Source organism: Notothenia coriiceps, unplaced genomic scaffold (assembly GCF_000735185.1).
Source record: "Notothenia coriiceps isolate Sejong01 unplaced genomic scaffold, NC01 NC01_scaffold00031845, whole genome shotgun sequence".
NCBI classification, from domain to species: Eukaryota; Metazoa; Chordata; class Actinopteri; order Perciformes; family Nototheniidae; genus Notothenia; species Notothenia coriiceps.
The window spans coordinates 236,453-250,158 of NW_011364546.1; the positions used below are offsets into that span (position 1 = coordinate 236,453).

The 13,706-nt window shown below is 41.3% G+C and overlaps 1 protein-coding gene across 3 annotated transcripts; it reads left to right on the forward strand.

Annotated features, from left to right (window-relative positions):
• Positions 1-658: 658 nt before the first annotated feature.
• On the forward strand, positions 659-13,221 carry b3galnt2 (beta-1,3-N-acetylgalactosaminyltransferase 2). 3 transcript variants are annotated; one of them, XR_799976.1, is made up of 15 exons: positions 659-906; positions 1,558-1,684; positions 2,037-2,137; positions 3,885-4,084; positions 4,659-4,754; positions 5,559-5,669; positions 5,781-5,859; positions 6,318-6,501; positions 6,796-6,921; positions 7,084-7,243; positions 7,321-7,377; positions 8,438-8,608; positions 11,656-11,845; positions 11,958-11,998; positions 12,838-13,221. XR_799976.1 is itself a non-coding variant. In XM_010788283.1 (12 exons), the coding sequence occupies exons 1-12, from the start codon at positions 798-800 to the stop codon at positions 8,573-8,575; spliced, it is 1,488 nt and encodes a 495-aa protein (XP_010786585.1). In that variant the 5' UTR covers positions 659-797; the 3' UTR covers positions 8,576-9,433. The 3 variants fall into 3 exon arrangements, 1 of the variants encoding a protein (XP_010786585.1); XR_799975.1 differs by having other exon boundaries at positions 11,958-13,221; XM_010788283.1 differs by lacking the exons at positions 11,656-11,845; positions 11,958-11,998; positions 12,838-13,221 and having other exon boundaries at positions 8,438-9,433.
• Positions 13,222-13,706: the final 485 nt, after the last annotated feature.

Here is a 13,706-nt window from a genome sequence, read left to right on the forward strand (position 1 = left end):
TTAGAAAATTCCCAATTTGGACTGAAGCAAAATCCAACAAAGAAACTGAAATGTTATGTTATAAAGATGCCTTAGAGATACTGTTTATAGCTCACTACTTCTAAGGGCATGTGATAAACTATTTGCATTGTTTTGTGCTTACAATAACATTTGGTTTCCTTTTAAATATGAAACTTGTATACCTGCTTTATTTGTTTATGAAGATGTTTCAAATGATAAAATGTATAGAATAAACCAACATACCATGTTTGAGAATGGAAATATACTACTGCTGATAATAATGCTATGTAACCCTAGATGTATTATACTTTTTTTTGTTCTTATCTGGATATTAAAAATATTTTATTTCATGCCCTAACCCCTTAAAAAAATGATATGTCAGCTGTTATGTTTTGGTTACAATGACAACTTTTATTATATAATTTCCGTTAATAATAGTATTAATATATAAATTACAATAATTATAACACAGAACAAGTTTAATTATATCCTAACCAATTTGTATAGCCTATTCATATTTTATTGCACCTTCGACATCACAGTTCTGTTTTGATTGGCTGGAGTGCGTCGAACTCCTTTTCCCAGAGTGCACCGCGGCAGGGCTGCTCGCCTCCCATTGGTCTATCTCTCCTTGCAGCGGAGGCAGACATTAGGCGGTGGTGAGAGCCCGGCGGAGCCGGAGAGCTGCGGAGCTTAAATGAAGCGCACACACGAAGCGGCACACACCGTGCAGTGCGGCTCAGGAAGAGGCTCAGCGCCGCTAAAGCTGAAGGCTGCTCCGGCTGAATGAAAGGTCCATGCGGAGGCTAGCGCTCATTCTGCTGCCCTGTGCTGTCGCCGTCCTGGTGCACTTGTGGTTGGCACAACGACCCTCCTCCAGCCCGCTGGACAACAACACACACTCGGGTACTTTTCTTGGGTTTTATGGTTTTACCTCGAAAGCCTTGCAACTTTTTTCGACATTCGAGCGGCTTGCTAACTTTTTCTTGACCGCTGTCTGTTGTTGTTGTTGTGAGTTTATGTGGAAACAGGTAGTTTATGCTGTGCTCATGAAACTGTGTCCGTGTGTGTGTTTTGGTGGGAAATAATGTTACAGTTCAGTAGGGCTGGGCGTTGCTGGGATAGTCTAATGTCTGAAACAGACTGAAGTGAGCTGAACATCTCTGTCTTGTTACAACTACTGATCTCTGCGCTGCTTTCAAATGGACTCTGGTCTCTTGTGATCAGGAGGACCCTGGAGGGGTGAACCTGCTTTTTAAATCAGAGGAATATAGTAACCACCTTTTGATGCATGATGGTAGAATGATAGGATCCATCACAGTAAGTCAGTGCAGACTAACAATCGGATGTGTCAGAATCAGAGATGGGTAGCATAAATCAAGCATGCCTCAAAAGTGTATATTATTTCATTATCTCTGGTTGTTGCCTTATCGGTGTCACCGACTGTTGGTCATTTATCATCCCTATCTTCACATTCTCATCACTGGATCACAAATTACATATTTTTTAGTTTTTTCATTTCAATATTTTTTGCATGGATTTTTGTTTCTGATACAGATGAATCGTTACCTTTCTATGAAGTTTTGGTGGGAGTGCTGTCAGCAAGACACCATTATGAACTGCGACAAGCGATAAGGCAGACCTGGCTGGGCTACATCCGAGACCACCCTCACTTCCAGCTCAGGTCTGTAGGGTGGAGCTCCAACTTCCTCTCTTGGTTCTCTTTCTTTCTGTCTCTTTTTTCAAGGCCAGATTCATACGGTGGAAATAAAGCCTGCGGGTTTGAGCAAATAACTGACTGCCCAAACTAAACCTTTTATCTCTACCTGACCAGAGGCCAATATTGTTCTCTCTTTCTTTCTTCCTTTTTGTCCATTTCCTTCTCATTCAGTGATCTGAGCGTGGATAAGGTGTGATGGCCTTTAAGCAACCCTCAGTAACCATGGCAACGGAGGGTGGATAGATGGAAATTTTTTAGGAATCCTACAGCCTAATATTGGGGGAAATTGCAAAAGTGTGATTGTGCTGATTTTCAGAGTGGGGGTGAAGTTCATCGTCGGAGAACATGGGTGTCCCATTCCAGAGGAGGACAGAGAGGATCCATACTCCTGCTCCCTCCTGAACTTTACAAAGCCAGGTAAAAATGATATAAATGATAGTCAGCCCCACCCACTAATGAAGGGGCAGCTGTAATATCAAGAGACGCTCCCTTGCATGTGAAATCGTCAACAGGAGAGTGGAGGCTGAATAACAGGAGATGAGCTGAAAGAATGCATGTTCAGAAAATAAGTAAAACACCTTTATTCATTGTTCGCCCACAGCTCAAGGACACCATTATTTTCCTTTCCTTACCCAAGGCCAAAGCAAAGTCTCTCCCAGCTGCTGCAGCCCTAACTAGAACTGCCTTCTAACACTTACAAAGTAAAGCTATACAAAGCACTGACGCACCATATAGGAATTAATTGAACGGGCTCACTGTCAAATCCACAGTAATTGTTATGTCTCTCACCTTCACAGGGTCCGCTCTATTCAGGCGATTCACTACTTTTCTCAGTCAGTTTGGTGTTTGCTGCCTTCATGAAAACATAATTACCGCTTTTTTTTAGACGGCGGCCTTTAGGGTCATGGTGATGTTTTATTTTTCCAGCCTGTTCTCTGCTCTCTGCTGGGTTAATGGTCTTAACTGTTGACGTGATTTGCTTCATAATCAGAGGCTTGAAGGCGGCTTTGGAGCGAGATGCTCGTTGTGATTGGAAGAGAAAGAGACAACTGCTGCTTTTACACACAGTCGGGTACCTTACTCAGGATTCAGGTCAAAGCGCACATTAAATGGACAATTAATTGTTGTTGAAATATGTTTGTGCTGCATTCATCATTAGGGATTTTTCTTTGGTGACTAGAACTAAGGTGAATGCTAATTAGCTACTCAGACTCTGATCTGCCTCCAACACAAGGTGCGTGCTTTGTACTGGTGACAAAAGTCAAAATCTCGATGATTTAAATAGATTTTGTGACCTCAAGGCTGATATTTATTTTTCCTTTTTCTGTGTTTGTTAATTGTCTCAGTTCTTCCAGCTTCTCAAATGTGAATTCAAGCTTTTATACTGGATGTTGTTGATCGATGTTGATGTTTGCTTATATTTTTGATGTTAACCAACTGATTATAATGCAAATTACTTTCAGCCTTTCAGATTCAGCCTTTTTGACTTGATTTGTCACTAACTGTTAAACTGCAAGCAATGAAGGATATTCTTAGATTTTGTTTTAAAGAAAAATATATAGTGAATAACTTTATATTTATTGCTGTTTATTATTAAGAATTTGTGCAAAGTTTTATTTATTTCCCCCCAGAATAAACTAGCAAAAAGTGAGCATGCTGGCAAGCGCTGTTATGGCTCTTTTTGTTAAGTGTGCTAAAACTATTAATTGATACTTAAATATATATCCTCACAGACTGGTGCAGCGCACTTCCACTCGGCCTGTGTGAGAAACAGTTGGTTTGATAAAGTGCTGCTTTGTCTTGTCTGTGATTCCTGGCCTCTAATTGTTTGGCGTGAGCAGCAGAACTTGTGTAGAATGCATATAAAGTAAAAAAGAACTGCTTCCCTTTAACAGCCTTGATCTTTTCATTGATCTCCTGGGTAATAAACTGCTCTTTTGTAATTAAGAAACCACACTCACTGAGCAGAAGCTCGCTTTGAAGACAGCGGCTCCTCAAAGTGCTGATGGTGTAGCTTTACCAGAATCTGCCTTCTTCTCCGAATGCGTTCCCTCTCCCTGAATAACTCGGGTCTTCATCACTGAAAAGAGACGGTCAGCATGTTGGAATTGTAATACATTTCACGTTTGCTTGTACAATAATCTTTGCCATCCCTCTGTGCCAGTGGTGGGGCCGGATGCAGAGATAGAGATCGTGAAGGTGTCTGACCCCTCGCTGCTCGCCCCCTCCGACGTGTCTGCCATCGCCCTGGATTTCAAAGTTCTCCACCCAGTGGTGATCACGAGGCTGGGGGTGTTTCCCAGCGGGACCCAGCCCGAGCTTCAAAGCAATGTGACGGTGAAGCTTCTCCAGCTCGACCAGGAGGTAACACCACCCTCGCCTCCGAGCTAGGGCTGCTCGATTATGGCAAAAATCATAATCTCGATTATTTGGGTCAATAATTGATATCATGATTATTAAAAACGATTATCCATTTACTTTGAAAACATCAATTTATTGGAGAAAAAAATGTTGAACAGTATGTTTTTAACAGTTGATTACCCTGAACTTTAAGTATAATTCAACTGAAAAACCAATACAAAAAAAAAAGTAATTTGAAAAAAAGTAATAATAAAAAAATAATCGTTTTATTTCGATTACGTTGTTTTTGTAATCGTTGCAAGCCATAATCGTAATTGCGATTAAAATACGATTAATTGAGCAGCCCTACTCTGAGCATAATGTGTCCCGTATGAGCGTTCCTTTGGAGGCTGCTAGACACACAGCCTGGGAGGAGCTGGAGTACTCAGTGCTGGTGGTGTTTACTGAAAGACACACACTGAAACTTCTTTGAGTTACTGTCTTAAAGATAGCAGGAGTATTCAGTGTAGGTGAAGTTACGTTTGTGAAAACTTTTATCGAAGAATTCTTATGTGGTAAAAGTGTGTGCTCTTTGCAGGAGGCTGTGGTCACGGCTCGCTTCAGTGCCATCAGCACCGGCACCGTGGTGAGCGGGGTGTGGTACAAACCAGTGGAGCAGTTCATCTTGCCCAAGGTCAGTTTTGTACTCAGAATTTCTAAAATCCTGGCTACCAATTTTGAGCCCAAGTCCGCCAACTGACACTCTCCCCTGTTATTTGGATATTTCATGGAAATATTTTCTGCAAGTTCTATTTAAATGGAGCAGTTCGGTAAAATAATGATCCATGGCGAACACAACAAACTAATACCAAAACATTGTGTCAAAAATATTTCTTAATGTTTCATTGAATTAGTACCAGAGTATTAAACATAGCTCTTTTCAGGAAGTGAACCAGGAAATGACATATTCAATGTTTTTAATGAATTATTTCCCAACAGAAAATAAATTGTTATAGGACACAAATTAATTAATTCGGGAAATATCTCCCCCATCACCGATATGCAACACAAAATAAATCATATATCCATTCTTCCTCAGATCAATATATAAAGTTAAATCCGCTTTTAGCAAAGAGTCCAGTTGCAACCCCAACATGATTTTAATCCAGTTCATAGGCTCACAAACAAAGGCAATTTAGTTTGGTTTGACAGTGATACATTCTAAGACCGAAGCTGTGAGCCATATTAAATCTGACGCGGGCCAACCTTGGCCATGCCTGCTATAGGCAATAATTAGTTTGGTAATATTTCTTTCCTTTATCTAAATGTATCGCAAATTTTAACCATTAACCATTTTGAGAAAATCTGCATAATACCTTTCAAATCCTTTTTACCACCTGCTATTATTGATACACCATTGTTTCCAAAGTTTACAGTATTCATTTATGTTTGGGAAGCAACACCAAAAAAATATTTCACAGGACTTTTTTCCACGCAGGGTTTTGAGGGGACACTGGTCTGGGAGAATTTGGATTCTGCTGGATTGACCACGGTCAACTCGTCTTCTGTGCAGCTCAATGACGGAGGAGGTGTCCTCAAGATCTCCTCTGTACGTACCCATGGAGTATTCAAGAAAAATACATTCAGAATATTCCCTTTTTAAAGTGATGTGAAAGAAAGAAAGAAAACCTTTTTTTTCTTCTGATTTCCTAAATTGCAGATCGCCGAGGGCTTATTGCCTCATAGAAGTGCGCTCGGATTTCCCGGTTTGGCTGGAGGGTTCACATTTACTATCTATGGTTGGTCCTGCAAAAATAACTAATACTGAGCTTTTTGTAAAAACATTTCAATCAATATCAAATCAGCACACTTTATATACTTTTTATTTTTTTAAATCACTGGCTGGTTATGAGAATAGCTCCTTTTTCAGCTCAGGGCTACAGCGTCTGTGCTAAATGGAAATGAATATGTCATTCCCCTCTTTCACTCTTGATTTTCACATGCATTTGCCTTTATCTGGGAATTGTTTTGTACCCATTTTGAGGTAAACAAAATTAAGTCCTCACACTATTTCTGCTAACAGAACAAATGATTCATCCTGTGGAACAGAACAAATTGTTATATAGAGTTTTGCCATTCAGTGATTTAAGACATTATCCCTCAGAATTGCCTTAATGTATTCAAAGAGCTTTTAATATCTGCTTTCAGAGGAAAACTTCCATTTTCTGTATTGTTTCTGTTTCTATGTCCACTTCAGATGAGGACGGTCTGTCGGGGCTCCTGCGGGGCCGCCCGGCCAGGATGGAGCGCCATGCCTCCAGGCTGAGGGAGGAGGACGCCGCCCTGCAGCAGGAGAGCCTCCGGCACGGAGACATGGTGTTCGTAGACGTGGTAGACACCTACAGGAACGTGCCTTCCAAACTGCTTCAGTTCTATAAATGGTAAGACAAGTGCTAATGACTCGATTTTCTGTCTCCAAATTGCCTGGGCCCTCTGAGGAAATCAGCCACCTGAAATGAAAGTGTGTCGTCGCCTCGAAGTGTCTCGCTGTTAGAAACACGATTGCAATCACTCAGTTAGGAAATCTACAGTTGAGTCATCAGGTAGAAAAATCTAGTGAGTGATCGTATTTGCCCCTTCACTCTCGTGGTATTTAAAAGTAAATCCGCTGAGGGGTATTGCCAAAAAATCAGAAGGTGGGCTTTGATTAAGGTTACAAATTCCCTCTCTGACAGGTCTGTGGGAAACGCTGACTTTAATCTGCTGCTGAAGACGGATGATGATTGTTACATCGACGTGGACTCAGTTTTAATGAAGATTGACCACAAGGGTCTCAAGCGCAGCAATTTCTGGTGGGGGAAGTAAGTACGATTTGTTGTCTGATCCTGTTGACTGTATATTTTGCTGGTGATTTCAATCCACTTGACTTGATCAGCTGAACTTAAGATGAAAGAAACAGGACTGCTCTCTCAAAGCGACGAAAGGGAGACAGGAAGTGATGATAATGTGCCGTCCTGACCCAGTTTCAGGCAGAGCTGGGCAGTGGACCGCATTGGGAAGTGGCAGGAGCTGGAGTACCCGAGTCCCGCCTACCCAGCGTTCGCCTGCGGTTCGGGCTACGTGGTCTCTCGTGACCTGGTCCAGTGGCTCGCCAGTAATGCGGATAAACTGAAGGCCTACCAGGTAGTGATCCCCAGAGAGTTTTTACAGTGGTAAATAATCCTGATCATAATGTGAGGAATTGTCCCGTCTTGTTACAGGGAGAAGATGTGAGCATGGGGATATGGATGGCAGCTGTTGGACCACAGAAATATCAGGTAAAAGAAATGGAATGCAAATCATTTATAGAATTCAATTCATCAGATTTTGTCGGGTAAGATAAAGTCTCACTTTTTCCATCTTTGTACCTGGTGTTTTCATAGCACACTATATCAAGTTGATATAGGCATTCAATGTCTGACATTGAGATATATTAGAGAGAGGAAAGATGTAACAAATTCTTCAGGAAGATGACAGGGTAAAAAAATGCATATACGACAGGTATGATATATAAGTTTAAGATGCAAATGTCAATAAAAACAACAAAATATTAAACATTTAAATATAAACGTAAATAAAACAAACATTAAAAACAAAACGATCAAGGTAACATGTTCCCTATAATTACATCATATTCAAGCATCATGGTTTCTCATCTCATCTTGGAGAACATGCTGAAAGAAGTGTAAAACAAAGAGAGACTAAAAGAAGTTAAAACAAATAAACATTCTTATTTTTTATTTCTTAAACCTTTTATCTCAAATGTTATTGAAACATTTTGATATACATGGCAAATAGCAGGGCTAATCAATTAGATTGTTTTCACTAGTAATTCACTATTTGACTTTATAATTGTTGTGCTTTTTATAATTTTAACAAACTGGTATGTTTATTTTAAATTAAATACAAATGACACATTCCCTATGGTATACTAGGCTTTTAAGCTCAGCATCACTTGTAAAAGCATGTGCTTGAGGAGTCTGTGAAAACCATGGATGTATGAAGAGAACTGAATTCAGCCCAGTTCAGTGAAAGTCGCTCAGTGGCGTGTGAAGCCAAAAATGGCCTGTCTCAGGAACAAAAATACACGGATCATCCGGGGACTCGGGCCCAGAGAGCATACACACTTGCGTTAGAGCATAAGCCCCGCCTCCGATCCGCTGGGACACAACCTGTCTCGGCTCAGTCAAATTAATAGAGGGGGAAAAAAGCCTGCGATTCAGTTTTTTCATGTTAACAATCAAACTTTAGTAAGACATTAACCAGTGTATGGCTGATAACAAAATCAAAAAATGCATGTTAACACGGACCCTGTCCTTCCCCCCCGCTGCTGCCCAGGACCCTGGCTGGCTGTGTGAGAAGGAGTGCTACCTGGATATGCTGTCGTCTCCCCAACACACCGCAGAGGAGCTGCACACCCTCTGGGACAGGAAGAGGGCCTGTGGAGACCCCTGCGGCTGTCCCTGGGGCCACTAAGTCTAGCTCCCAGCACAAGTACCACGCGGCACTGTGGGTAATATGCACTCAGCACTTGGTGTGAGTTCAGTTTCTGTAAAACTCCAAACTGACTTGTTTTACTTTATGATTAAAATACTTGAGATTTGGCGACTTCCTTCCTGTTGGAAAATTTCCTGAGTTAAAATGTTAGATTTCATTGCAGGTTCTTAATATCAACAAAATACTGTACCAACATTATAAACCATATGCAGCTCTAGAATATGTTAAAAACTCACATGTAGCTGTAGCATAATGTCAGCATTTGTATCAGGAACTTGATTATTTAGTTTGAGAATGAAAATGTCTTCAGTTGAACAGACAAAGGTGGAGAAAGACTGGATTAAAAAATGTTTTTAGTAATGTGATCACTGAAAGAGATGGACAAGACCCATGCACAAGCAGCATGTGGTTATTGTGTACAGAATCGCTGCTGTAGGAGTTGGTTACTTTGTAATATTGTAATTATTGGTACTCTGATAAACCGTTTGGTTTAAAAGCGATATTTGATGGACATTTAAAGATGATTGGCTTGACATTGCTTTATTTTGTAAATTATTGTCTAAAGCTTTTCATCCTCCTTCACAATTTGTAGATTTACGATGAGCTTTATCACAATCACACAAAGTTTGTACTGTAACCGTCATTGTGCAAATAGTGATGTGGCCTTATTGTGTTTGTTAGGGGTCATACTGTGTGTATGTTATAACACTTGTGCTATCAACACAGATTTGCAATGCACAGTTTTGAAACTTGGATCAGCAGTCAGTGACTGCTCACTATGTTGGCACTGCTTTTATGAAACCTTCCTCACAGGAAATAAAGAGAGATGAATGACTTGCTTGTTTTGTTGTTTTGGGGATGGTGCACACGATAACAAGTCACTGGTGGCTTCTTTGTTGGATCCATGTTGAGCCTCAAGTGTTGTTTTAGCTGTTAGGGCTGCTGATTCGGCACTAGAGACACAGTCAATTTTCTTATGTTGTTATAGGAGAGGGTTTCTACAAAAGAATATAAAACAAATGTTTTTGACCTTTGACTGAGCCCACAAGAGCAGCTGTTACACTCTGTCCAGGGACGGAGGCTCCAACCTGCCGTGCTGTCTGTCCTCACCATAACCTGTCTATATTTCAGAGGATGTCTCTCAGAAACTTCCTCAATATCGGTTTTCATGCTACTCTTGCTGTGCATGACACGACTCCGAACAGAACCCCCCCCCATCAAACCTGCGCTATGGTCACCCTACAGCCCCCAGTCCTAGAGCAACGCCTCCTAGACAGCCTGTGAGTACATCAATCATGTGAAGACCCTGAGGCTGCCATGGAACAAGCGTTTTCAAGTGTTTTTGGGAAGGCAGACCTTTTGGCGTTCAAACCAAAGCTGGATCGGACTTTAATGCAACAGGCCCAGTGTCACAGGCTGGGCAGCAGCCACAAAGAGGCCCAACGCTCTCTGGCACTGCAGCGCCGACACTGGTGCACTCCATAATCTCCTTCCTTCTCTCATTGGTCAAGCCTGCCTGTTTGATGACAGAATCCAGAACTGACTGACTTAAAAACAAAGCCCCAACCAAGAGCACTCAAAAAGGAAGCAACTGGAGGTAGCTGTTCAGGTGCCAGATTTGTTGACCAGAACCAGTTTTGTCCCTGACTTTTGTCCTCCTAACCCCTCAAAAGCCAGGGTGGATACATAATCAGGGTCTGGTGGCATCAATGAAGGAGACTGGCGTGATAGATTCAAAAGATAGAGCTGTTTTGAGGTCACTATTTGAGGGTCCTCCGCAAAATCTCCCACTATCTTTGCATGAGGTCCACACTCGGATTACAGATTGGCTTCCGCTCAGCCCACAAATACTGGCTTTTCCTCCCTACCGCCAGAACAACAGAACTGTGTGGAACTGCCCCTTTTCAAAGGGGGGGTACCATCATCCTGGCCACTGTCCCTCTCATCACTTCCATAATTAGATTCCCCTGATTTGAGGCCATAATTCTTAGTGGCAGGAAAAACACAAAGCTTCCCTCACTGAATCTTGAAGGAGAGAAGAGACACACATGTAGTTATTTAAAGGTAAAAGAACATAAACATTTGCAAGTTAATAAAAAAAGCAGTCCACTTTAAGCATCGAAAGCAGTGAAACACTCCTGAATGCGAAACTAATTATAGGTGCAACAGCGCTTCAAAGACGCGTGTCCAACACCTATCACCAACAAAGACTATTGTTAGTCAAAAGCAACAAAAGATTCAAAGCTATGCTCCCTGGTAATGTTGTGGACAGTATTGGCCTCATTACCAGTCAGTATGTGATTATTGTGAACACTGAGCACAATTGTCACCTGAAACAAAACAAACCAAACTCTTGGCAGGCTAAGGAGTGCTGAGTGCAAGGCAGCCCAATAATTGGCAACCAAAAACCGTGAGGGATCAGGAAAAAACAGAATGATAGGAAGAGGAAGAGTGTCCCACCCAGCGGTGTCATTTATTTGGTATGATTGCCCCTGATCAAAGGTTGGTCGTCACATGGTTACAGGTTCACTTAAAAAGAAACACTTTGATCTCTTTTGGTGATTGTTTTTCCTGAGAAAGTCAGACGGACACTGCTGGAATGATAATCGGGGAAACTAGTGGAGTGATTTCGCCCCAAATATTGATCAGCTGCTCTGTGTTATTCAATAGGACTGAAGAGATCCAGCCATCAGCTCATACACACTGAACAGACTTTAAAATGTTGACATAAAGCGAATGTGGTATTTCTTTATGAGCATTCTTCTCTGAGCATATGCTCGTAGTTGCTGCATCTAATTGTTTGTTTGTTTGTTTAGCCAAGTGATTGATGCCAAGTCACGAGAATAGGACTGCCTCTGTGTATATCTTTGTGAAGATGAAAGATGATGCTGAGTATTTTTACTAATGGGGGGGTAATACAAGTTGTTTAGGATTCTCCTACCTGCCAAAAAAATCTATTCCTGCAGTTAACCTGACATTGGAGCACACATTCCTCTTCTTCCGAACCCCCCTCCTCCTTCTCTCCCTTCCCAGCTAATCCTTCGCCTCTTCTCTTTCAGTGAGCTGCATGATAACAGAGTCATATCCGCATCTGTTCCACTCTCCTACGTAGATAAGGACGGCTGTTTTCACCCCATCAGCCTCTCTCTCGCTGATTTGGCTCAAAGCCCTTCATTGTGAAGCATGAGAGAAGCATGGAAATAACACGCAGATAGGAGAAATAAAAGCCAAGCTCTCATCTCCGCTCTGGTGCGTCTGTAGAAGATGATGTTATTGAATTTGTCTGAACTTTGATGAATGCTGTGAGGGTATTGTCACTCAGCGATGTTTAAACTATTGGCATTTTTTCTTCTTCTTCCAGAGATATGCTCCAAATCTTCTTCTGCCTCCTTTGTTCCCTGGGTGTGTATGAACCCTGTTCTCTCTTTCCTACCCATCCAACCAGGCAATCAATTCAACCACATCATAATAACTTGAGAGAAATTGTACAATGTTTGCCTTACAAATGCAGCGCTGTGAACTTTTCCTGAGGGGTCCTTTTCACCACTTTTTGTTATACTTTATCTCACCCTATGTCCTGCCAACATGGGGTATAAAAATGTGATTGTACTAGCAACAAGCAATGGTTGGATAATGTAAAATAATGTTGGGTCAGACGGGAACACTACTGAAGAATTCCTTTGTTCTCTAAATCAATCCTTTTGAAAAAGCTGGAAGCGTAAAGCAGAACTAGAAATATTTTTTTACAAAACCCCGGCATAAGGAAAGATCTAGATTCAAGAATGTGATTCATCCATATGTTCTACAAATGACCTCACACGTTTTTTTATTCGTATCTGCTCTGCAACAAATTTGTAATCTTTTCTAAGAAACGATGAGATTACTATTCCCTGAACCACTGACTTATTTCAACTCTATTTATATTTTGCCATGAAAGGTCAATCATCCATTTAGCCAGTGACAAGCACTGCTCTCAGACAACAGAGGGAACTCAGGTGCTCAAGTTAATTGTATTTATAAAATCCTTTTCATCTTGAGTTACCTCCTCTCAAAACTCATCTTCTTGCGCTGCGGTTTGATCACAGGAATATTTAGACATTATGATTAATTTTCCTCATGGTCCCACTTACATCTCAACAGATGAAGCACTTCATCAACAGTGCAGATACGGAATCTGCTCATAGCTTTTTTGTTAATTTATGCCCCCCTGGAACTAACTGTTATTTTTTTTTTGCTTTTAGCCCCTCTTGTCTACATAAGGAAGCAGGCCATCTTCTTCTATTCCTCCATGTTTCTACAGTAGCTCAGAATGGACAATCTAAACTCCCATTTTTACTTGAAGGCCACTGTCATGTTCTGACATGTTTTGAAAAGGACTTGTTTCCAGTGATTTCCTACTAAATCCTAAACAGCGTTACACATTATATAAAGAGTATTTTGGTATGATGTGATCATGTTCTTTAGGGTCTGCACACTGACTTTAGGTCAAATGACCCTATTGAGTTGTATCCTCAGTAGTACTGTACCATCCTAACTCATTAATTGTTCCAGTTACTTTGATGAACTATTTCAATGTTTTATTCATTCAGGGTGTCCGTGGGGTCTTAAAAAGTATTAAAAGTTGATATATCAATTTAGCGAAAATTAAGGCTATTAAAAAGTATTAAATGGCATTTTCCAAGGTATTACAGAAGGTTCACAGCAACGACAACAAGAAACACCCTTTAATTTACTGAAACGACATGTCGGGAAACCCCCCAAGGCGGCCCCATGCATAGCTCGCCGTAAAATGCTGCTTATTATTTTAAGTTTCGTTGCCTTGCTCCGCTCTGTGTGTGTGTGGGGGGGGGGGGGGGAACTAAACGACTACGGTAACGGGTCCCAAGGTGGGTAGACCGGCATACGCAACGCTCTGGAGGTCCAACGGCTCCGTGTGTAAGCCCTATATGATCATTTTCTGATAACGATGAAATAGCCCGCAACTTGTGATGCGGGTGGGGCCCACGTAAATTGATGTACTGGCCACCAAGGGGGGCGCAAATTCACTTGAACACACACTAAAAATTCCACATGTGGTTGCCATGTAATTTATAAACAAATATTACTAAGT